General features: G+C 42.1%; 1 protein-coding gene across 5 annotated transcripts in view; it reads left to right on the top strand.

The window, feature by feature from the left end:
* Window positions 1–26,309, top strand: part of Atg10 (autophagy related 10) — a 252,326-nt gene that overhangs the window by 49,561 nt on the left and 176,456 nt on the right. For 3 of the 5 annotated variants that reach the window (XM_076927123.1, XM_076927122.1, XM_076927124.1), the window contains one exon: window positions 25,252–25,359. The exons of 1 other annotated variant lie outside the window; for it this stretch is intronic. In XM_076927123.1, the coding sequence (XP_076783238.1) occupies window positions 25,252–25,359 (108 nt within the window). Of the gene's footprint in view, window positions 1–20,592; window positions 20,634–25,251; window positions 25,360–26,309 lie in introns of all 5 variants that reach the window. One more of the 5 variants, XM_076927125.1, reaches the window with a different exon arrangement.

Raw genomic sequence — 26,309 nt, 5'->3', positions numbered from 1 at the left:
TTATGGCTTAAGGAAGTAAAGTTACAAGTTGGGCAGGCATGACGATAGGGATGAACCCTGTTAGTGGTATGGTTAGTGGTACAGAGGATAGAGCATGGAGGGGTGGGGCAGGGGTGGGGTGGGAGGGTGATGACCCAGCCTGACTGGTTTGTAGCTTTTCAGATGGCTTCTGGAAAATGCAGATGACCTAAATGCCTGGAAGAGAAATGAATTGTTCTAGGTATTTCTAACTTACCGCTGTGGACTGATCAAAACAAAGTTCCTTGTGAAACCTGCCCTCTGGAAGCACACCATTCATTGGTAATTACTTTACTTCAGGCTCTGTACTGTTCTGCTCACATGGACATGCTTTGTGTTGACACTGGTAGGTAATATAGCCATTATGACTCTCATTTTACAGATGAGGAAACTGAACTCACACGTTTAGTGGTGGTGACTAGGGTATGGACCCAGGTAGTTTGGGGTTAGAGTTTGAGAACTGAACCCTCGGCTGATTTGTATCTCAAATCCTTAATGACCCCAACTACCCACCTCTTGAACTTTCAACCCCCAGTCTTCTGGCTGAGCATTCTATGCCCTGGAGCTTGTGCCGACAGTGTGGTTTACAGTAGATGCTGTCCTCCATGATCCTTCTCAGAGGCCAAGGCACAGACGTCTCTGGGTCCCCCTGAATTGCTTGTTTGTAGAAAAGCTGGAGAACATAGTTTAATCTTTTGGCGATGTCACATTTACTCAGTAGTTGCCCATTATCCTTGTAGCTGCACTTCAGAATGTGGCAGCTACTAGTCGCATATGGTAACTGAAATACAGATTAAGTTAAGTAAATTAGGAAGTGTGGTTCCCTAGTTGGGTTAGGAGGTTTCCTGTGATGATTGCCACCTCTCAGATAGTGCAGAGAATTTGCATCATCAAACATGTCTACCAGGCAGAGGCGTCCTCAGGCTGGTCCACCAAGCCAGCTGCATCGCAAGCCAGAGCTCAGTTCCCATTGGCTTGTAACTCCTCCTGCTCCTTGACCTTTCTATCCATTGGCTGCGGGACTCTGTCTTCTCCCCTATTGAAAAGGATGCTAGCTGAGGAAGAAGGACATTGTAGTGATCACTCGTTGCTAATTCATGTTACATTTTTGCCTTCATTGGTTGTTTTTGTGTTACTGTTGTTGTTCCCCCCTCATCTTGTCCAGTCAGTGTAACAGCTGCAGTGGAGTCCTGAAGCTTCTGAGCATGGCAGCTTGGCACACGTTGTTCTTCCTGGTGACACGGGGCTCCTGCGGCTTAGCGTTGTCCTTGCGTGTCCAGGCGCTCCAGTGTCTGTTTAATTGGACTCTTATGCCTAAATTTAGGATTTTATTTTTACTTGTGCTAAGTAAAAAAAAAAAAAAATTGCCTGTTAGACTTGTTTTTGTTAACCCTTGACCTGCCCACTTGACAAACCCTTGTTATTGTATAAGGGTATGACAAGACCCTTTGTGGCAGTGGGCACTCCACAGGTCATGTCAGACTTCCCTTTGAAGAATGCTCTCTGATGAGCAGGCTGGCTGCCTTACGGCAGTTTGCTCCTAGGCCAAGCAGTTTAGAATGCTTTCAGAAGTGGGTAATCCTGAGTAATGGGTCTGGAAGTCAGCAAAGCTGATGGGCCTGACACTGTTTAATGTGTAGAAAATGGAGTCTGTTGCAGGTATGAAAAGCAGTGTATTGAGGGCGCCGTGCTGATGAGGAGAATTTACTTTATGGAAGGAAGTTATCAAGGTTAGTTAGGAAAAAAAAACCAAAACACTGTGTGTTAGTAAATTCAGGGGAACACACTTGGCTTACAAATACCACATAACCAAACAAAGCAGGGCAGCTGTAGGGTATTTCCATTCTTGTGACCACAGAAGTGAGTGAGCCTGAACACACTGGGAATTAAACGAAGTAGGGTTAAGTTTTCATTAAAGGCTGTGCTGTGCATTCACCACTCCTGGTTGCCCTGGCAACGGGGCTCCTTCGTATGCTAATGACATTATAATGAGAAAAAAACCCCACATATGCAAATACGGCAAATAGTAATTAGAGGCAGAGCCATACATCGAATGGTGAGCCCCACCTTGGGAAGGTCTAGGAGGAGCTGGTGAGGGGTTTGTATTGGAGACAAAGAGTTGGTGCAAGAAGGGGTTTGAGTACAGCAGAAGGGGCTGAGCTGAGGCTGGTCATAGCCTACGCTAGTGCTAGCGTGTGTGACCTGCAGATGCTTCTTGTTTCCCTGGCAGAATTTAGTCACTCAGAAGTCTTGTGGTTGCAGGACCACATTGTTTCAGTTGTACTACCTGTTGGCATCACCTTATGGAAAGAAGCTTAGCTGGATGCTGGCTAAGCCTTGGGGCTCCTGCAGCATGCTGCTGCCCGCAGTTCTATCTCTGCCCACACCAGGCAGGGCTGGGCCTGCCCAGGCAACTCAGTGGGACCAGAGTGTGTAGCCAGAAGTCTGTGAAGAGCCGAGAGAAGACAATTCTGTAGGGGGCCGATGAGGGAAACCATTTGGTTACTATAAGGTGTGTTTGAGTAGTAATACACACGGGGGGGGGGGGGGCATTACTGGTAATGTGCAAAGTCGTGTTTCTCACGAGTGTGACACATGGAGTTCTTGATTTGCCTCATTGGCTAAAATCATAGACTGCAAATCCGTGCTCAGCTTAATTCTCTTCTCTGTTCTATTTGTTCAACTCTTCTGTTTCTATTACCATATGTCTGCTGGTATGTTGTGGTTTTTTTTTTTTTTTTTTTTTTTTCATGTAAGTGGCTAGAAAACATATTTCCTGCTTCATACTTCCCCAACTCTTTGATCTTTTTGGTGGTAATGGACTCACAGATATTTGAAATAAAAATTACCAGGGATGACTATTGTGACCCATAAATTCTTCTAAGTTTTCTTATTTTAAAAATGTATGGTGGAGCACGTATCTTTTGTTAACATTTTGTATTGGTGAATTATTAAAAATGGAGTGATACAGAAGCATACGATTAGTGTTGGGTACAACAGTGCTAGGACGCTTGACTTAGCACGTATGTTTCCTAGACCACTGAAAAAGAAAGTACAGTAAAATGTATTTGTCGTCATCCCTCTAGGGACTGAGTGCTGGTTTTCCACATCCTCTGCCACTGAGCTTCACTGTCAGCACAGGTATTTATCATAGCAACAGGCTCAAGTGTCTTTAGGCATGTCTTCATTCTGTCTATCAGGCCCCGAGCACAGGCGCCTCAGATCACCAGTGTCTGAGTGAATTTCAAACCCCTGTCCTGTGTATGTCAACTGCTGTTGTAGTGATAATAAAGGCTGGTGAGCCACGGATGTGTAGTGAGTGGATTGCTATGACCCAGGTACTTTTAATACTGTTCTCTCCTCTCCTTTCTTTTCTTTTCTTTCTCTCTTCTTTCCTTCTTTCCCTCCCCCCCCTTCCTTTCTTTCTTTGGAAAGTGATTTGTGTATTATTTAGAATCCGTCTTTCAGAGAAGGGGACATGACGAACAAGTGTAATAAAGAAGCACACATCCCGTGGCACTCCACAGCTGTGTTTCCTGGGGTCTGCTTTGTCCAGCACACATCCCGTGGCACTCCACGCTTGTGTTTCCTGGGGTCTGTTTTGTCCTCTGATCTCTCTACTCTGGTGCTAGTGCATGTATATGTGTTTCTTCCATGGTTGGAACCACTCACTCTATGAAGTTATGCAGCACTTTAATGTTTCCTAAGATGCTGTGATCAGTGCCTTTTCTCTGCCAGCTTTTAGAATTGTCACATTTGATTTCCTTGTTCAGTGTAGACACCAGTTAAGCATTTCTCTATTGGTGGAAATTTCATTTATTGTTTCAAATGACACACCAGTGAATATCTGTACCACACAGTGTTATATGCACACATACATTTATGTCTGAAGAGAGGAGGGTTTAAAATAGAATTGCCAAATGAGCATGGTCTCAATTTACCTTTTGATAGATGCTGCAGAATTAAAACAACCTGATGACTCTTCCTGACTGGATCATCCTCACTGTCAACTGCAACACTGGTGGGAAGCCTCCTGGCTCAGTCTTTGGTCTTCTCTTCTGCATTTAGACTCTCTTGAGGGAATCACATTCAGCTATTTGGCTGTAAACACTAATTATACAGACATACCACATATCACACATGTACCCCACCCCACCCACACATACACCACACACATATAGTCAGTCATACACCCTCATACCACACACACACATGCACACACACATGCACACACACTCTCACACACACACCACATATACATCACACACACACAAACACACCACATACACCACACACAGACACTCATTCATTCACATATATGCTCTCATACATACTAACACACTCACACACACTCATTCACACACCACACACAAACACTCAACAATATACCTTCACATACATACTAACACATAAATTTGCACACATTTACACGCACATTCACACACACCTTCATGCTCACTCATATGCACAAACTCATACACACATACCTGCACATGCACACAGCACACACGTGCACACACCACGCAGTACTCAAACACATATACACTCACACACATATAGCACCCACATACTCACGAATACACACAAACAGACCACAGGCACTCACTGTCTCATGCATAGACGTACACTTCAATTTATGTTTCTACGATTATGTCTCTGAACTTCAGCTTTTGTATGTATTACCTCATTGACATCCTAAAGCCTACTGGACATTGTGAAGTTGACTTATTTTTTTCTCACCACACCCCTCCACCTGCTTTTTTCATATCTGTCTTATATCCGTAAATCTTAGTTTCCAGTTACTCAGGATCATCTGCTGAAGTAACCTTTTGTTTTCTGTTTCTCCTATATCCCATGCTTAACCATTCACACATCTCAATAACTCTACCTTTAAACTATACCTACATTCAGTCATTTCTCTTCTGTCCATCATGCCACTTAAACTCAGATTTCTACCATTTTCACCTGCTTGTTACAGTTGTTACAATTAATTATTTATGTAATTAATGTGTAGTGTCTCTAACCAGTAGCAAGAGTGAGATTTAAAATGTGAGAATGCTGAGGTAAGGTTTTTGGAAGGTCTTCCAGTGACTTTGCAGTTAGTAAAATCTAAAGCTTTGACAGTTGCTTCTGGGGCCTTAAATGGCTCTTCCTTGTGATGGCTAATCTTCCTTGTCAATTGGAAGAGATTTACAGTTACCTAGGAATCAGCCTCCTGAGCATGTCTGTGAAGAGTTCCTAGAGAGGCTTACCTGAGGAGGGAAGACTCACTATGAATGTGGGGGGCACTACTACCTCAAGGCCCTGGTCCTAGCCCCTGGTCCTAGAGCTTGTGAAAAGGGAAGAGAGAGGGCAGAGCACCAGTGCCAGCCACTCTCCAGCCTCTTGGCTCTTGATGTGGAGTGAGCAGCTGTCCTTGTTTTTGTTTCTAGAGCTAGACCTGCTGTGATTGTCGTGCCTTTCCCAGCATGAAACACCTTACAGTCCAACTGTGATTCAGAATAAACTCTTCCTTAAGTTGCTTTAGAAAAGTAGCAGGGCCTGGTGAGAAGATGGTTCCTTAGCAGGGCCCTGTGAAAGAGAGTGCTGTGAAAACCTGAGACTTGAGTTTGATCTCTAGAAGCCCTGAGAAAGTGAAGGGAGCGAACCAGTTCCACCCAGTTGTCTTCTGACCTCCACATGTGCTGTGACATGGATGCCCCCCTTCATACACCATAATAAATAAAAAGTAAATTAAAACAGTAGTGACGAGCACGGTGTGCACACCTTTAATGCTAGCACTCAAGAGGCAGAGGCAGGTGGATGTCTGTGAGTTCGAGGTCAGCCTGGTCTACATAAGGAGTTCCAAGACAGCCAGAGCTATGCAGAGAGACCCTGTCTCAGAAACCAATCCAACCAAATCAAACCATAGAGAAAAAAAATCACTAATCCTATGTTCTTTCTTTTTTATTACCTGTTTTATTTTCGAGATTATGTTATAATTACATAGTTTCTCCCTGACTCTTTGCTTTCTCAAAGCCCTCCCACATACCCCACCAGCTGTTCAGCCAAGAGTTAATTCTTTATGTAAAAACAAGCACACATCTCTTGTGCAAAATTCCTTTCAACTTTGATAAATAGTAAAAATTAAATGTCTACCAAAGTATTGTTTTAAAATAAGTGTCTTTATGGTTTATTATCAAAGTATTTCATTTGCACACCTGTTCCATATACCTTTATATAAAACATGTATCAACATTTCTTGGATGAAGGAGGTCACGGGTGGAAAAGTTTGAGTAGCTCTGATGTCATGTGTTCTTCACCTAGTTTTATGACACTGCCGTCCTTCCTTCAGATCTTTGTTCAGGTGTCCACTCCTCTGTGAGGTTCTGCCTGCTCCCCCATCCCCCATTGCTTACAGTTTTCCCACCCTGACTGATTGCTTGTATTGTTTTTAACACCAGCTGTTCTCATATGCAGCGGTTCCTACCTGCCCACATCTGACTCCCGAGAGCGAGCCCCACCAGGCAAGAGCTCTGTCTGTCTTGCTGACTGTCGGTTCCTTGCATGTGATGAACACAAGCCACGCTTGAAGCAGGTGCTCAGTAATGGCAGGTGTCTGCCGACACACTGATCTACTTATATTCCTGAAGAGACACACAACTGCCCTTATTGTCTCGTGTGCTGTGTAAGATTGGATATCACTGGTACTTTAAATTCTTTTTAGATAAAAGTTATACATTATTTTCATGCTTTTCATCAATTCTGGTGTTGAGCCCATCTTTATACACTTACTGGTTGTGGGTGTTTCTTTTAGGAGGGTCTAACTTATGTACTTTATTATGGATCAGGAATCTTTTTAAATATTGATTTATAAGAACAGCATATGTTATCATCATATAATCTTTCATATGTTTTGTTTGCTAAAATATTTTCTCATTTTTCATTCTCTTAACCTTGAAAATAATATTCTTTTCATATACAAGGTTTAAATTTTTAATGGCTCTGCTACTGTTTTACTTTATGTTTCTGAGCTGATGTTTTGATTAGGAACTCCTTAACTTGTAAATCATGGGAGCATCCTCTTGTGTTTTGCTCTAGGCATTATTGTCTTACTTGCTGCATGTAGGGCACTGGTCCACTTGGAACTTGCTGTGTTTGTAGTTTCCAGAGTGAGTGGCCCAGGTGGGTTGTTTGGGTCATGCATTCCTCTGAGTGAGCCCACATCTTCCATCAACAGATGCTAATTCTCATAATACACAGAGCGGTCCATTTCTAAAGTCTGTATTTAGTTCCCTGAACTAATCTGTCACAATCAATTTTGGTTTTTCTAATGTTCTGTAGTTAATTTCATCTGTGATTATCCTATCAAGCATTGCTCTTTTTGATTAAAGTTCTGTTATATATTCTTTTTCAGATAATTTATTGTAGACGTTTTATTACATTTTTTGGTTAATGAATTGCTTAAGTGTGAGTGTGTGTGTGTGTGTGTACCATACATAGTACATGTGTGAAGGCCAGAGGACAGTTTGCTGGAGTAAGTTCTCTCCTTCTAACATGTAGTTCTGTGGATCAAGTTATATTCAGGCTCTCTGCCCTAACAACAAGCACCTTAACCCAGTGAGGCATATTGCTATCATTTTTATTAGTTTTTCTTTATGAAATTAAAAATTTGTATTTTTAAGTTTTTAATTAATAATTACATTTATTTTTAATTTTCTTAAGAGCTTTAAAAAAAATCATTGGGCACAGGTGTTGGTTGATTTCTGTTTATTGTTTTCTGGTGTAGGTCAAGGTAATTATGACGGGTTTCCTCCGCAGTTTGCTCCCTTATTGTCACATCAATAGTGTTCCTGGAGCTTTGCGTATCGCTTGGTGGTAGAGTCGTAGTCTAGCTGGTGTGCAGCCCGCAGCTCCATCTCTCGCAGCTAAAGATTTCTGAGGTGGAACTGCCTTAGTATTTTTGTCTAGAGCTCCCTTGACGGTGATGCTCATTGCACTTCCATGTTTCTGGATTAAACTGGGTCTTATTTGACTCGCTTTCTTATTTATTTTATTATGCTACTTTTTTTCTGTCACTCATACGTGCAATTTTCATCTTTCCTTTTTAGTGTTTACTTATATGGTAAACCGTGGGTTTTTTGTTTGTTTGTTTGTTTATTTTTTGTTTGTTTGTTTTTTTGGTTTTTTGCTGCCATAGCAATACAACCTAAACCAAACAGATTTATTTCCAGGGTATGAATGCCTTAGCCTGTGTTGCCGTTAAGGCCGGGGTAGAGATTGGTGTGCAGGTATTTAAGGAACAGTCTCGGGGTTAAACTGCTCCTTATGCACAGGTGCAGGGCAGAGAAGGTGGGGAAACCGTTCGAACATGTGATGTTTCTACTGGTGCCTGGCTCTTCGTTGTTCCAGGATCTATCTGCAGACAGCTATCAAGTAAAGCAGTCTGCCATGAGCTGAAAAGGGTAGCATTTATCTATGGCTTTCCTTCACTTACCAAGGTGGCCCCACAGTGTTTCCAACCTCCGTTCAGGACTGTGTGTAAGAATGTAGGCTGAGTGGAGATGCGGTGGTGCGTCCCTGCGGGCGCACCCGCCACGCTGGTGTGAGGCTCGCTAGACTGAGATGTGCTGCTGAGTTGCTGAGCTAGAGCCATCTTTCTGAGCTTCTTCTAAGTAAGAAGTGTACTGGGAGGATAAGTGGGAGCTGCCCTCTAATGAGCCATAAGAGAAATGCTGTAAGAAAGTAGATAAAACAGTAATAACCAATCCGTCTCTCTCTTTAAAGGTGAGCTATCTGTAGTACAGGCATGCATCCTTACAAACATAAGGTAGTCTTCTTGTCCCTGCCTCCCACATGGCAGGTTACAGGGTGAGCCGCTGTGTATGAAGAAAAGATTTCCTTAAAGTTTGAAGTGAAATGCTAGAAAAATTTAAAGTATTTATGATCAATATGTAATAAAAATAAAAATGCAAATCTGTGTTAGGAGTAATGATGGATAAGGATTAGCACCTTCAATAGTTCTAGAATATATACTTAAATAAAGCATTAGTGCCCCAGAAGAAGAGTGAGCATAAGGCATCACATAAGGCGACAGTTCTAGAAGAGAATATGTAGATCATGTGCCAGGGGTACCTTGCTGGTTGCTGGGGATTCAGCTCAGAAAGAATGGCCACCAAACACTTACAAGGCTTGGATTGGATCCCTAGGACTTCATCTAGAAACAAAGATAGTGTGTGTGTGTGTCTGTCTGTCTCTCTGTCTCTGTCTCTGTCTCTGTGTCCGTGTCCCTCTCTTTCCCTCCCTTCCTTTTCTCTCCCTCCCTCTCCCCCTCCCCCTCCCTCTCTCTCTCCTTGATTGGGGATTCTTCCCTTTCTTGTGGTACTGCCTAAAGTCACCTGGTGATATTCGCCTGCAGCTGAGTGGGCTTGGAAGGCCCAAGATAGCTTGACTAATGTGCCTGGTGCCAGCTAGGCTGGACACAGTTAACGTATGAGTGAGACCCTTCTACCGCGGAGCCTGGGTCTTTTCACATGGTTCTCCAGCAGGCTGCACAACTTACACAGCTGCTGAGAGCTGAAGAAGCAGGAGGCCACAGTGGCATCTCAATGCAGCTTCTCACCCAAGCTAACAAGAGTAAGGAAACCCCAGATTGATAAAATAATCATCTTGAAGAAAATTTCCACGCCCAGGGTACATGTCTGGTGGAGCTGGAAGGGAGACCTTGAAAAGATCTTAGCAGTACATGTCAGAAACACTAAAGCAATCAAGCTTTGTTTCCCCTCAGATTCTGAGGGGAGAACACTTTACTCACAAGGATACAAATGGTGAACAGTTTGTACTCACTGTGGACTTCCAGAGCACCCATGGGCAGTTGTATACCGCCGTTGGCTGCCACATAGACAGTCTCACGATGACGTGTGACTGTTTTCAGTTGGCACATGATTGAACATACTTATGGGGTCTACAGTGATGGTTCAGAGTAGCTCCAGCTGTGGTGCCTCGGTTACCCTTCCTCTGTGGCACAAATGTTCCGTGTCCTCTTTAGACATCAAGTATATAATATATTACTATTAACTGTCATCACCCGCTGTGCCCTGGAATGCCAGGCTTCCTTCTCCGAATTGCAGTTTAGTATTTGTGGTGTGAGACTCATTTTTTTATGATAGAATATTCTTATATGAAAGAAGTAGGCTGCACAGTTGTTTTTACAATATAATTGAAAACTAATTTAAATAAGTCTTACTGAAAGCACACTGGAAGAAAATATACTACCCTTTAATGAGTTTTGTCTTTGTGTAATTAAAGTATAGATTTTTTTTTTTCCTTTAAAGTTTTATTTGTTCAGGAAGAAATGGTATTTTGTGGCCATGATTTGATTTTGGATTAATTCCACTGTTAGCACTTAGAATAAAATGGGACTAACCTAAACTCCTTGTCAGGACCAATATATATGTACGTGATTGTATTCTGCATGCCCTGCTCCTCCTGGCCACAGGACTTTTGCACCACTTTTTTCAGCCTGGGATTGCTTTCTTTAGTAAACACTTTGCTTGGGCGTTTGCTTCATTTTGGTCAGTTACACTACTTCCCAGACGCATTGTCTCCTGCTGTCTGAGAGTTCTTCCCATAACTTTCCAGCCACTGTTATTTCTATTCCAGTCTTCAGCCTGTATCAATATGTGATAATAGTATGTAAGACTTCACGTATGTGCTGTTCTCTGATTTGTTTCATATCCTACTTGTTTCCACTGCAAATTATTACTGCCTAAAGTGATAGCATTTATGTTATGTATCCGTTTTCTGTATGTATCAAGATGTTATCTGGTCAGGGCAGTGATCTCTGGAGTCTGGCCTCTGTGGCTTTGCTGGGTCACAGGGTGTAGTAGGCAGGTAGCAAGTGCTTCTGGGCACACAGACGGCTTCGGGTCACATAGAAGAGAGAAGTTTCTGGGGGCATTTGCCGTAGACTCAACCTCTTATTCAAACGGACATGGAGTAGCAGGCATTTCAAACTCGAGAGACTTTACAGTAACTGGGTGTGCAGAAGAAATTAAGAGTACAAAACCAGGTCTATTCGTGGTAAGTTAAACCCTTTTCTTTTTATTAACAGTGATTAGAGATGTGAAAATGAAATTCAGTTGCTCTTATCTTAATTGGCTCTCCAAGCCCTAACTGGCTCTAAACTGAACAAAATACAAACTGTGTTTAGGACGGCACATGGCTGCTTCCAGTGTCCGTGGCCTTCTCGGCCTTCCCCTGTCTCCCTCATCAGTTTCTCTTGCTGAGTCCTGAGGATTAGTAAGATTTTCATCCGGAGTTACAAGTAAGCTGTTGATCTTATGCAGTATAGCTCTCAGTTCAGATACTTAATTTTTCAATCGTTAGAAGTTTAACATAGGCACAGGGAAGCACTGGCTCTCTGGTTTAGTCCTTGAGACAGGGCCTCCGACTGAACCAGGAACTTGCAGTTTTGCTGGATTCCCTCCCCAGAAAGACTGATGCTCCTTAGTGAGTCCCCTCAGAGCTAGGCTGCAGATCCAGGGCAGGGCTCCACACTCAGGTCCCAGGCTAGTTTAGTAAGTGCTCGCTCGCTCGCACCAGCTAGCCGACTCCCCGTTCTGAGCCCCCTTGTGTATTTGCCTTTTTTTGTTGTTCATTATTGTCATTTTCCCCAAACTTTGTGGAACCACCGAGGAGCCTCCTGATAGCTGTTTTCACGTCACTGTCCTTAATTCCATTCGCTGTATATTTCTGTTCCTTTTTTGTCAACTTTTTTTCTTATTGTTTCAGTCAGGTTTTCAGTCTTCAGGCATGCCTCGTCTTTTTTTTTTTTTTTTTTTTTTTTTTTATTCTAGATGTTAGTTTATGCAGCATGCAGTGAGGATTCCAGGAATTAGTTGGCTCTCTTCTCTTCTCTTCTCTTCTCTTCTCTTCTCTTCTCTTCTCTTCTCTTCTCTTCTCTTCTCTCTCTCTTTTAGAAACCTGTTTGTTTTGTGCTTATGTTGCAGTGTGCTTACAGTCAGTCTTTATTGTGTAAAATTAGCACATCCATCACTTCCAGTCCTTATCAGTTCTTGTTGGTGAGAAGATTTACAATCCCCTTTAGCCAGGCTGAAGGCTGTAAGTATGGTTTTAGTTACAGTCACCATATTGCGCAAGGCAGCAGCTATTATTCCTGCCTGACTAAAACTCTGTTGACCGACTTCGCCTGTTTCCTGGTTCCTTCTTTCCCCTGCCAATCAGTTTGATTCTTTCAGGGACTGTTTTTAAGATATAGTGAGGCAGGTCTCAACCAGCCTCTAGATTAGGTCTCATTTGGACCCCCACTGAGGTATGCTGAGGATGCTGTTCACTGCTGTGCGTGTTGGGACGTCTTTCTGCTCTGGCAGCTGGGCATACGAAAGACTCCTGGCCCCGTGTGGGCTCTGAGGATTATGTTGCTTACTTCATCTGGCTGTGGTTCCCAGACTCTAGTAGGTTACTTGCATGCATGTGTGAACACTACTCAGGCAGATGCAGCGTGTTCTGGCAGTCACCAGAGCTCCCTCTCAGTGGTTGCCATGCGTGCGTGCGTGCGTGCGTGCGTGCGTGCGTGCGTGCGTGCGTGCGTGCGTGCGTGCGTGTATTCATGCTTGCATCCTGCCCACAGTCAGCTCCCTGTTTTCTCAACTCAGAACTCTGACTCCTCAGAGCCAGTGACTCTAGGGCTCTGTTTGGCTTTGCTGCCTCTGTACTGAGTATAAAATTTTGTGAGCCGGGGTGCTTCTTGAATTTGCTTGTTTATTGCTTTTTTCCCAGAGATCATTGCCCTGTGCGGTCTGTGTGCAAGGTCAGAAAACACCTTCTTCATACTTTTTTTTTTTTTTTTTTTTTTAGTTAGAGTTTTAGCTATTTAACATGGGAAGATAAATCTAGTGTTTTATTTCTTGCTTCATAGGCCAAAGGAACATTTAGAAGAGCATTTTTATGATATCAGTACATTTCTCCATTTATATGAATTTTGAATACATAGACGTTTTAGGGGAAGACATGATTATAGTCATCAGTTGCCTTGGTCTGTGTACAGTCCTTAAATGTGGAGCCCAGTAGTCGGAGGGCATGAGTGACCCACGAGGTGAGAACGTGGTCATTACAGGACTCTGTGAAGCTCACAGCCTGTGGTGAGTGAGGGGCTGAGCTGCTGCTTACACATCCGCCTGGCTTTCCTTTCTCCACTGCTGATGGTTGTCTCCTTGAGACACTGCTTCTGAGCGCTGATTAATACAGGAGAAGACATTCAGTGCCAGAGCTTTAAACATGCACTGGCTTGGAGTGGGAATGACTTGGAGGGCAGAGACTGTGACTCATTCTGGGAAATATGTCAAGAAACTTTTGTTATATCAAAAAAAAAAAAAAAAAAAAAAAAGAAAGAAAGAAAAAGAAAGAAAGAAAGAAAGAAAGAGAAAGAGAAAAAGAAACCCAGAGGATCCTAGCCTCTCCTCCTTTCTGTTTCCCTTGCCTGTCCTTCCTCTCTGACAACCGTTAAACTTTGCCACACATCTGGTACTCTTTCAAACTAGTGAATGTTAAGTGTTCTTTTTGGCAGAATTGCCCCCAGTAGAGTCTGTAGTATCACAGTATCCATGGGTTAAGAAGCAGCCCCGTCCTAGAGTGTAATCTTCTTTAATAGCTGCTGGTACCCTCTGCTCTATTTCTGGCTAGTGTCATTTTGGTTTCCAGAACATCTCCGAGACTGTGGCCTGAATCTCAGGCAGGAGCAATTGCAGTTTGGATGTTTTTCTGAGAAAAGATGCCCACGTTAGGTGCAGGGGTATATATGGGTATAGGGCTGTCTTTCTTTCTCCCACTCTTCCTGCCTTTCCTTTTTTACAGGGTCGAGGAGTGCCGTTCTGTTCCCTCTCCCACCATCACATAACTCATGGGCTTGTATTTGTGACTTTGCTTAAAAATATAGTCTTGGCAGATGTGATCAAGATTAAAATGAGGTTACTGGATTAGGACAGGTCCTGAATCTATTGTGACCCATGTCCTTGTAAGAAAAGGGATGTCTAGATGCAGAGACAAGATACCTGGGGAGATTGCCATGTGAAAATACGCCCCCCCACACACACACAGAGGGAGGGGAAAAGGGAGAGGGAGGGGGAGGGATCGGGACCTGTAAGGACAGGTTCTCCACTGAGCCTAAAAAGATGTGCGGCTAGGTTCACCTATCCTCCAGAACTGGGGGTGGGGTGGGGGGGGCACTTTGTGTTGTTCTAGGTGTTCACGTCATCTCCTCTTGCGGCAGGTATCCCAGGGAGGACGTTCTTACGTCCTCCACCCTGTCCTTCTCTGGTAGCAAGACCTTTCTCTGAAGAGTTAAGCTGTTAAAGCTCAGGACCTTTCATTCCCTTAAAAGCCAGGCAGCTTAGTAAACCTTCCGTCCTGCTTTGCATGGATGGTGCTTTGTGACCAGAACAAGGCCTTGGCAACCTGATTCTTTTCTGTCATCAGAATTATCATTTCTTTCAGTCTAATAAAGTATAAGATTAGCTATTGTTTAAGTCCTAACAATGGAAGGGATATGATTCTGAGTAACTTTAAATTTAGAGAAAAAGAGGTGATCAGGACTTGAGCAATCTATATGGTGTTTTCCTTTTTAAGTCTCTGATATTGGAAAAGCAAAGCCAAACCTTTGAGAACATTTCAATGAGGGTAAACAGACAAAATATGGTAAAATCTTTACAAACTTAAATTGGAAGCAGGACCAGAGAGAAAAAATTAGTTTTCTCCAGCAGGCCCCGAATTGGTTATAACACCATCGGCCATTCCTCTGGCACAAATAAGCCAAGATGCTCTGGGAGCACAGACGAAATTGCTTAATATAATAAAAGTATGAGGGCACACACGGAGGTCCCACATCTATGAACTAGAAATTGAAAACTCAAAAATGGGCAAGTTGGAAAACCTGAAAACAAAACATTATTAAAAAAAAAGAGAGAGAAAGGAAAGAAAATGCTTAATTGTAAAACCTCGCATTGCAGAGGTCTGAGTTAAAGTGCTTGTATGGAGAATGGGACCCAGCAAGCTTTAAACTCTCTCAGTGCTTTGTCCAAGGAGAAGAGAGTTTGGTGGAATTTCAGCTTAGGTCTACTTATGCATACATACCTTCCCCAGATACGGTTACTAGATTGTGCTCTTGAGCTGGGTAACTTAGTTTTTTTCTTTCTCCAACAAGGGGCTGGCTTTCTCCCACTCTCTCTTCTCTGGGGCCAGAGTCCTTGCTGTGCTTTGATCTCTCTGAAGGGCTGGGAAAGGTGTGGTTCTCCTGCCTATTCAGAAAGCCTGGGAAGGTCTGGAAGGTGACAAGAAGGACTTGGTAGCTCCAGAGCTCTGCCAGGAAAGGAAGTTTGTTGCAAGAGACTGGCTTGTCTGTAAATGAGCACAGTGCTGGGGTTCTCAGCCAGCCTAGGGTTCTTGGTGTTGATTGGAATTGAAAATTGAAAGCCTTAAGTAGGCTTCAAACCAGGCTACTGGAAAAATACAGTGAACCCTGAAAAGGAGGCATTTGTCTCATTACAGCTCAGTACCTACTAGGGTTAATTAAAAAAAATGGAAGTAAAAAAAGAGCTTTATTTGCAGAATGTCAGGCACATCACGATCTCAGAACCATACTAGTCACATCCGGAGTCTTCTGGACTTTGCTCCCTCCCTGTCTAGATCCCAGCCCCCTGGGGTGTCAGGTCAAAAGAAACAAATGGATACCTGTGGCGCCTACTACAGGACTTTTGGAGCATACCCAAGAACAAGCAGGCCTCCAGGCTTCCTGTGGGTCCTCTCAGCTCTTCTCATCCCACCCCCTACCCTAAACTTGTCCAGCTCCTGGGCTTCCCTGCCCCATCTTCTCATTCCTTGTAACCCTGCCATTTTGGCTATACCCTCTCTTGCTTCCCTCCTTCCTCTCTTGCCTGCCTCCCTCTCCCCAAATCTTGGTCTCCTTTGCCTGCACACTCTTTTTGTCTTCCTCTCTTGTTCTTGCTTGGTCATCCCTTCTGCATCCCTCTCTGCTCCCCCCCCCCCCCCCCCCCCCACACACACACTTAGGGCTTTCAATTTTAAATTTCATTCAACACTGAGACCTCCAGCACTGTGTGCATCTACAGACAAGCCAGTCTCTTGCAACAGTTCTTGAAACAAGCTCCCTTTCCTGGTAAGACTCTGGAACTACCAAGGCAAGCTTCTTGTCACCTCCTGTCCTTTCCTGGCCTTTGGATAGGAAGGAGAAACACACCCTTCTAAGCCAGTCTGCTCTTTTCTGGTCTTTGCCTCTAGCTATGCTTTCCCTCCTTTCTAGAATAAATCCTTCCCCTCAACTATACTGTTCTGGTCCTCAGTTTATACAACGGGTGCTAACGTAAGACGACCCCCCCCCCCCCACACACACACACACGAAAGGAGGATCTCCCTCAAGCCTCAGGAATTCGAGGCCACCTAATAACTCACAAGACACTGTTCTTGATGCAACAGCAAGAGGTATATTTCAGGGTCTGTCGACTGATGGTCAATTCATAACCCATGCAGGAGCAGAGGAATTGACCCCGTCGGCTGGGAGTGGAGGGCTTATATAGGGCAGAACCACAAACCAATGGGGGAGTGTGAGGGGGTAACCAAGGAAACATAACATAAAAACAGTAGAAAGTCTTAAAAAGTCCCAACCCAAATTTAGTCAGGGTCATGCAGAAAATAGCTTATACACTTATATTTTGTAAGGATGTAACCTTGCCCAACCATTTATCTTGCGGTTAGCCTACCCAGATGACTTGCATCTTTCTTTGTGGTCAGGAATGTGTCTTCCCGCTGGGCCTTCCCCACTTGAAGGTGGGTTCTCTTCCCTGAGGTCTGAGGAATGTTAATCCAGCAAGTGTCCTCTGACTCAGGGATAATGTACCCCTCCCGGAATGTATCCCGGAGCAGTGAAGAGCTGAACTCTTACATTCAGTTCCGCTTCCTAGGAACTAGAGAACTTGCAATCTTTTTCTCAGGTCTAGGGGTCATAAAAACTTTCTATGTTTTTCTTAAGTTTTTTATACCTTTCACTAAAACACTTAGTTTATACATGAGGAACTATTACTTTTTCTTTTTTTGGGTTGGCTCTTTATTTTATTTATTATTACAAGAAAAGTGATATATAATTATTATAAAAATAATATATAATATATATAATTTAAGTGAAAATATAAACATATATATTTTAAATATATATGCAATTTAGAGTGAAAATATCCTCTTTTTTCACACACTGGCCCAACACATACATTTAAATAAGTGGTATTATTGTTCTGTAATCTATCTGTTCCTTGTAACGGCATGCCTTTATTTATATTTGTTTGTTTATTTAGAGGTAGTGTGTCTCAATACATAGCTTTTTAAATCATGGTCCTTCCTCAGCCTCCCAGACGATGAGATACAGGCCTGGTTCATGATCTTGGGTTTTTGGAGGATAGGATGTTGAAGATTAACCTAGATTCCTAGATTTTCAGGAATGTTGGATTGGCATTCTCCTACTGAGCCATACCCGAGTCTTTGACATCTTTCTTTGTGAGTGTATATATAATGATCTATTCCTAACAGCTCTGTAGTAGTCCATTAGGTGGGGGATTTTAATTACCTTAGTGGAGCCTGTAATGAGAAGTACATTTTTAGGCATTGTGTTGGTTACTTTTCTTATTGCTATGACCATACTTAAAGAAGGAAGGGTTTATTTTGGCTCACAGCTTGGGAGGAGATAGTCCATCATGATGGGGAGGCAGAATGACAGGAGAAGGGGCCAGCAATCAGAAGCAGTGTGTTAATAGGTAGTGGCACTGGGCTGTCAAACCTCTAAGCCTGCCTGCAGTGACCTACTTCCTCTAGCAGAAGCAGAGCTCCACGTCCTAAAGATTCTACAGTCTTCCACAGACAAGGATGCCCACTGAGGGGCTGAGGGGCAGGTGCTCAAACATCTGAGCCTCTGCAGGACTTTTCACATCCAACCCATGGCAGCTAGTCTTAATTTAAAAAAAAAAAAAAGGATATATATATATGCCTGAGTGTGTGTATGTATGTATGTATGCCATGTTCATACAAGAGCCCTAAGTACTCAGAAGTGGGCATCTGATCCCATGAAATTGGAGTGCTAGGTGGTTGCGAGCTACTGTGTGGGTACTGGGAACTGACCCTGGCTCCTCCACACTCCTCGCCAGCCCCTACAACAGGTATTCTGTGGTTTCCCTTAGAACTTCAACAACAGAGCTCTGTAGCTCTAAAATGTGGGTTCCTCTCTGGCCGATGCGATTGCTTTGCCCACGTGAGCCCCTTTCCCCTGTTTTCCCTCCCACTGATTATATCATTGTGTTTATATCATAAGGCTTTATAACACTTAGAATCTGTTCAGTACCCATGGCTTAGTTAAAGTGTGGCAGGGGTGACTATTTGTGGTCAACAATCTACAGATTTCATTGTTTTACACTATGTAAAAGGAAGACAATAGAAGATAGCCCGTATCGGTAAGAGGACTGTCATGAGTTACATTATACTGATGGCGAACAGAGGACCCTCCCCCACTCCCCTACCACAGCAAGTACCTCCAGGAGAGGCTAGCTTCCTCAGGTGGAGCTTAATACCTGAGGGTGTGTCTTCATCCCTCTGTCCTGATATACCAAAGCATGTTCAATACACCTCAAAATACTCAGTCTTCCTCAAAAAATGAAGTACATTATATCCCTATTTTTTCCACTTCTGAAATTTTGCTTTTGTTATTTTATTTATTTATTTTTTATCAAAATGAGCCAGAGGCTAGTACTTACCCAATGAATTACTTTCACTGGATCTGGTCATGCTGTAATAACTCAGCTTTTTCATTTAATATTTCCAGAGGTATCAGAGTCAGGCAAGGCTCATACATGCATTTGAAAAGTGTAACAACTATAAATAGCCAGGGCTAGAAACAGGTGGGTATTGGGAAGCCTGTGGGATAAATCATATTAACATATTCAACTCAAAGAATCACCATATCCATAACAGTCTCTTTCTGGGCTTCTAAACTTGGCTTTTAAAAAATGAACATGTACTGATATATCTTAGTGTCTGACCTGTCTAGCTTTGTTTTTCTGTTTTATTTGTATATTTGTTATATTTTATATATATAGGGTTTTTCTGTGTTACCCTGGATGTCCTGAAATAGGCTTGACTTGGCTTACCCTTGCTTTTCAATGGGGATTTTTCTTCTTGTTCCTTCTTCAGTTGATCAGATTGGGGAAGCTATTAATTATTTTGGTCTCACCTTCAAGGACTTGTCCTAGGTCTGGCTTGTCCCCCTTGCCTTTACTAACCTTGAAGGCCTCGTTCATCAGTTCTAGGCGTGACCTAGAAACTTGAGCTGTCTTCCTCCCTTGCCTGGCCAGGCCCTTTCTCCAGCCAGTCATTCTGGACAGTTGTGTTAAATTTCAGTGCCTTGCCTTATTCCAAGAGCACTGCTGAGGCTTGTTAGATAACTTTTGTTTTTTAAATAAAGGCATTTTATAAAAGAGATGATTTGTAAAAAGCTTATTAAGTTCAGCAAGAGAAGCCCCATAATTATTTGTGTGGCTGGACTGTAGCAGGCATATCGTAGCTCTCTGGGTGGGTGGCATAGCCCTATGACAGCTTGTAAGAAAGCAAATCCAAACATGTTCTGTTGGATGTGAAATTCTTAGATCTCCATCCAAAATGCAGTCAGCAGTACACCATAAAACTTGCCGGTCTCTCGGGGACTCTATAGAACCCACAGGATGTTTTCTCTCCAAAAGTTTTAGCATTTGGCTGTACAGTAGGAACATACTGGCCTGGAAGCAGATGTGCAGAAGACAGCCAGCTGTTTGTTTGAAGTCAAGCATTGCTTACTTCAAAAGGCACAAAGATTCCTACGTTAAAAAAATATAAAAAAAATTCTCTCTGTGTTCTCTTATCATTTTAGAGGTTACCAGTGAGACAAAGGTTGTAGGTATCTTTCTACATGAATATTCAAAATACACAAAACATATATTTATACCTAATAAATGCTTGAAGAAAATTTGAGACTACCTTGGATAATGTTCAATGCAATACTTGTAGACAATCATCAACTTGTTTTTTAGTTGTGAAGAATTTCATTGTTTTAATATGTAATAATTTATATTACCACCTCTCACTGATGATTATTCAAGTATTTTTAGATCTTATACCATGAAAGCAGAACTTTATAATTAGTGCCAACATATGAATTTCTCTTTCTATAGATGTGAAAGAGATATAGATATACTGACTATATTTATAAGATTACATTCCTGGTTGTAGCATTTCTGATTCCAGTGTTTATACATTTTTCCCCTTTTCTTAAGTTTTGAGACAGTTTTACTATATAGCCCTGGCTGCCCTGGAGCTCTCTCTGTAAACCAGGCTGGTCTCAGACTTACAAAGATCTACCTGCCTCTGCCTCTTATGTGGCATTTATAGATGTGCACCACCAACTCAGCAGTAGATTTTAAGTTTTGGTGGCTTTTGCTAACTTGCTTTTCAGGGATATAATACTGGTTTTTTTTTTTTTTCTCCTGGCAGTGTATTGGGGACTCCTGCCTGTTTCACCCATAAATTTGCAAGTATGTTAAACATCATAGTTTTTTGATCTATAGGTCAAAAGGTTGTCATCATTTTTAATTTGCATTTTCCATTATGGTTAATGCTGAACATATTTTTATCCTCATGTCTTTCCTTGGTGATATGTCCATCTGTCTGCCTGTCTGTCTATCTTATCTATCATCTATCTGTTCATCTGTCCATCCATCCATCTATTCATCTATCAATCATCTATCTATCTATCTATTCATCTATCAATCATCTATCTATCTATCTATTAATCTATTATCTGTCTATCTATCTATCTATCAATCATCTATCTATCTATCTATCTATCTATTATCTGTCTGCCTGTCTATCTGTCTGTCTATCTATCTATCTGTCTATCTACCTATCTATCTATCTGTATGCCTACATTCCCACCTATCCTCTGCTCATTTTCCTTGAGCTGTTAGTCTTTTTTATTGATTTGTTATAACTATTTACATTTTGAGGAGCTTAAAGCTGTTTATATATTGAGGAAATCAGTGGTTTTCTATGACAAGAGCTTTTTTTTTGCATCTTTATATTTGTCTCAAGATTTGTTGCAACGGTTTGCATTTGAGAGAATTTAAAGCTGTTTGTATATTGAGTGGATTAGCACTTTTTTATGACAAGAGCTTGATTTTTTGCATTTTTATATTTGTCCTTTGATTTTTATTATTCTGTGCAACATATTTTTTCTTTTTTAAAGATAAATTTTATTATTTGTTTTACGTGGTGTATGTGTATATTCACATATGCTGGGGGGCATGGAGGCCACAAAGGGGTATTGATGCACTGCCTGATCCAAATTAACCTGCTAGATTGGACATGTACAGTTCAGTCTGAGTGCTGGAATCCAAATTCCAGTCCTGTGATAGGACAGTAAGTGCTCTGAAGCACTGAGTCATCTCTCCAGACCTCTCTCACAGAATATTTCAAACCTCTGGTGTTGACCTTTCTGTTTTGAGACAGGGTCTTTTATAGCTCAGACTGATCTCATACTAGCGTTGAGCGTGACCTTGGACGTGAGGTCCGTTATAAGGGTTTTAGCTGCCGGGCCGGAGAGGAGCTGAGTGCTCTGATATGCTGAACTGGTGCTCTGCCAGCTGAGGGTCATCGCCAGCCTTTCGTCAGGTTTTAGGAGACAGATTTACTTCTGTCTTAATCTTTCACATTCGTGAGTTTTGTTATAAATTAGCGATGTTTAGATAAGGGGAAATTTGTCTATAAAGAAGTATTTTGGATTTGTATTTATGGTATTTGAGTTATTGCACCTGGGCTTTCCTTGTTCATTTCTCTTCTACAGTGACAGTCACAGAAAGCAACTGCTTTATGGTAGATGGTTAGCAAGATGTCTTGATAACGGAGGTACCTAGTAATGGTGACTAGAGGACTAGGTCAAGGCTGGTAAGTTGTTGGGATGCAGGGTCTAAGGTTACTGTCTCAGGTTGGTGAAACCTTCACAGTGAGTAGTAGTGGGGTTGATTTCAGCATTTTGGAAAGGTCCCACTAAGCTATGGTCTTTGTCAAGGTCTTGCCCCCTTTCTTCCTAGGCAGCTATTACTTCTTTAATGCTCTGAATTCATTAGGTGCTCAACATTCCTAAAGCCGGCACTGCATTAGAAGCTGTTGGGGTACTGGCTCTGGCTTAATCAGTGTAGACGAGACCCCAGCCACAGCATTTAGAACACCAGGGTAGACTCTCATGCACAGCTAGGGTTGAGAATGAATGGCAGTGCAATTCCTTTGAGTAAAAGCTTTACTGTACATTGCTCCAGAGCCTCCAAATATGTATGGCACTCACCTGATAATACTGGTTCAGGGGCCTGAGGCTGGCCTGTGGACTCTGCATGTTCAGTGTTCAGGTGATGGTAAAGTTGCTGGTCCCCAGAACACTCAATGATGGCTGGGCCTCGTCAGGCACGAGTGTAAACACTAGTTTACGTCTGCCCTTACTTAGTTGAAAAACAAGTTTCTTGAAAATGCTTCATCCCTTCATCCTTTCCTCGAAAAGGGGGGTGGTGTTGAAGTGGGTGAGAGGTGTAGTTCTTGTGTTCTTTTATCCTCTTGTGATGATCTGGGGGTTTTTCCAGGCTACCTGGATGGGGATCTTATGTGGAATGGTAGTCTGGATTCTGTAATTGAAAGGCTGGCTTCCTCTAGGAAGTGGTTTTGATTTTATTATAATTTACGGAGAGAAAGAAAACTAAGAGGTGTTTAATACTAGTTGGCCTAATGGATCAAGTTAAATCTTAAACCATGGTTAACATAAGAAGTAGATGGGGAAGCAAGGAAAGAGTATTGACTGGAACAGAAAACGTTACTGCAAAGGGGAGACTGGTGAAACATTGTGTTTTGGTCTAGGCTACTAGACTTTAGAGCTTTAGGGTGATAGTTCTTGGACTTTTACATTGGCCTGTCTGCACAAGGTGCTCTTCAGTACTTGTTAGCATTGTTCTCAGGGTCTACTTAATTGCATGATGGCTGCTGAATAGCTACTGTCTGGATTTTGTACAAAAGAACAGCTCCTTTCCATAAGGACTTAGAAGAAAATTGGCTACTGTTCCAAAAGCAGAGTGAGTGTTTGATCAACCTGAGTAGTAGTGATGATGTAGTCATTGCATTTATGTGCTGTTTGAGCAAATATTAATTTTTTTCAATGCTGGGTATCAAACTAAACTTCATATATGCTAGATAGGAGGTGTGCCACTTTGCTATCTTACCTAACTTTATATTGTCCAAATACAGTGATTTTGATAGAATAGGTTAGATGACATATATGAAATTTAAAACAATAATTCTGATAATTACTCTAATGCTTAAAATTTATGAAATGACTAAAACTAATAATTTTAGATATTTGATAGTGCACTTTCCAGTCAGGAATGATATTCAGCATGCTTGATAACCTATGATAGTAGCATTAACTAACCAGATAAATTGGATCCAGCCATTCAGAGTTGAGTCATAAGTAGCAAGCTTCCAAGTAAGGGCTGGCAGGCTGTCAGCCCAATGTACTGTAAGATATGTTTAAATTGCCACCACATGCATCTTTCTACAATTTTTAAAAAAACTTTAAATTTATTTTGGGGTGCTAGGGATCACACCTAGGGCCTGTGTGCTAGACAAATAGTTTTCCACTGAGCTATCTCCAAGCTTCTTAATTCTCTTTACAATTATGGTGATTGTGATTTTTCTCCCCAAGAGGTGACACAATATAATACTGCACAGTAGATGAGACGGGAAGAGAATGATGCATTGTCTCCCTTATGGGGGTTAGAGACCTGAAACCAAGGTGTTGGGTCATGCTCCCTCTACGACTCATAGACTGAACCTGTCACCTCCATGCTGTTGTGGTTGACAGCAGTGCTTGACAGTCCTTGGCTATAGCTACACTCTCCATTTTCCTGTGGCTTTCTCAGCATTTCATGTGTCTGTTTCTGTCTTCAATGTCTCTCCTCTTACAAGAAGAATAGGCAATCTCTTCTTCCTTAATTGTTATTTAGATTTTGTTAAGGTGTGCATGCTGGGTGACAGCGTGCTGGAGGACTAATTCCTTCCCATGCAGTCATCTATGCAAGGAGAGATACTGTAGTCTTCCATATACGTTTATGGAATTCAAGCAAGTTTTGCCTTAAAATGGAACTTATTATAGTTATATAAACACTACCCCTGGCTGTATTTTAAGAGCAAGTATAAGAAAGCAGAGAAGAAAGTAGTTAGTGGGGCTGGAGAGATGGCTCAGTGGTTAGGAGCACTTGCTGCTCAATCACGAGGACTGGGGCTTGATGCCAGCCTACATCAGGCTCACAAACATGAGTAATTCCAGCTTCAAGGTACCCAGCATGCACTTCTGGCCCCCATGGCCACTCACGCACAGAAATAAAATGCTTTCTATAGAGGAAAGCCAGTGCGAGGCCAAGAACGCTCTCCTGTGATTAACACACATGTGAAAATCAGGTGGTTGTTTTCAGCCCTCTGAAGAGCCATTCTATGGAAAAGGATTTTTGACCCCTGAAGACAGAACTCGAACCACCGAGCCAAGGGGAACGGTGCAGTGTAAGACAAAACTTCCTCAGGTTATGGTGCACAGAATGTTGGGAGGTACCATAAGGCAGTGGTAAATGCAAGCTCCACAGACAGTTTGGCCAGGTACTGGATAAGTTATTGCTCTGTGACATCTCTTTCATCAAAGAGACATTGAGGCTCACTTCCAGCCTTGCTGTGAACCCTCAAATCTCCTGGTGGACACCATCCCTCACAACATGGTACTGCTTTCTGAGATGCTAAGTGCTTTTTTACTGCTTACCATCCTGAAGTTTTGCTGTCTGACCTCGGTGTGCTGGGCTAGTAGATCGAAAAGAGTAGAAGAGATTAATTTTAAAAAGGAACATTAATAAGCAAAAACACCTAGGGAAATAAGCTTGATATTTATCAAATAGTAAAGAGTGTACATTGGGTTAGTCTGGTCATCCATGTTATCTCATTTGTGATAATATCTCAAAGTGCCTGTTTCTCCTGGCATGCCTTAGAACACAAGTGACATGGTGGTTCTTCAAGTGATGGGTTCTGGCATTAATTGGCATTTTTCATGTCTTCTTTGTTTGTGGAGCGCAGGATTGTTCTGATGGCTACATGTGCAAAACACAGTTTCAAATAAAGAATGAGACTCCGACACCACATCTGGGAACACCTGTCAGTGTGCACACGTGTCTCCCCACAGAGGTGAGTAGTTTAGTGTGCCATGAGCTCCTATTCAGTGTTCATGAAGTATATTTATTAAGAGCTTTCAGTCTGTGTTGTGTATGTTTATATGTTAAAAAATTAAACAGCCCTTGGATCCTAGGGCTGTTGGTGGTAGGTAACTTCATTTCTGAGGGGTTATTCTCTTTACAGCAATGGAAACAGCACCTGTGGTGTGTATTGTGACCCTTCAGTTCTAGTGGCAGCTCAGCCTATACAGATCTAACTCTGCGCCTTTGACTGTTTTTCCAGTCATTTGGAAATGTGTAGAATCTGGATCTCATTCTTTAGGAAAATCTGATTAACTTGAGAAATTTACAAAATTACATGTTATTAAAGCACTGAGTTCTTAGTGGCTTTCTGGAATACTTTCAGTCTTTTTTTTTTTAATCAAAATATAAGTAGCCTTAATATGTTTCTTATAAGAAAAGTTGTAGATATCCGTTCTGAAATAATAGGGAAATCTGTAAAACTGAAATAATTCCCCATATACTTTTAGTATACACTATTAATTTTAGAAAATGCTACCTATTTTTTTTTTAGGTTTCTTATATACATGCATTTGGTACCCAGGAAGAATATCATGAACATCCTTACATTTCAATAAACCCAGAGGATCCGTAGTTCACTTCAGTGGCTCTGTGGTGTTCTGTTTGATGACTACACCATAGTTGTATACTCTTACTTCAGGAAGCACTGGAATTTTAACTGATTGAAGATGATTGGTGTAAACTCATTGCTTCAGTACAAAGGAAGAAATCATAAATGTTTAAATTCTGAGCATCTTAGTAAAAAGGCAGATGTTTTTTGTACATGTGTCTTTATGTGTGTCTGTGTGTGTGTGTTCTCTGCGTGCATGTGTATACATCCCTTCCTGTCTGTGTATACATGTTCCTATCTGTCTCTCTCTGTGTGCACATGTTTCTGTCCCT

This window comes from Arvicanthis niloticus, chromosome 29, assembly GCF_011762505.2.
Source record: "Arvicanthis niloticus isolate mArvNil1 chromosome 29, mArvNil1.pat.X, whole genome shotgun sequence".
NCBI classification, from domain to species: domain Eukaryota; kingdom Metazoa; phylum Chordata; class Mammalia; order Rodentia; family Muridae; genus Arvicanthis; species Arvicanthis niloticus.
Note: the sequence above shows the minus strand (reverse complement) of the source record. Positions and strands in the feature narration are given on the sequence as shown.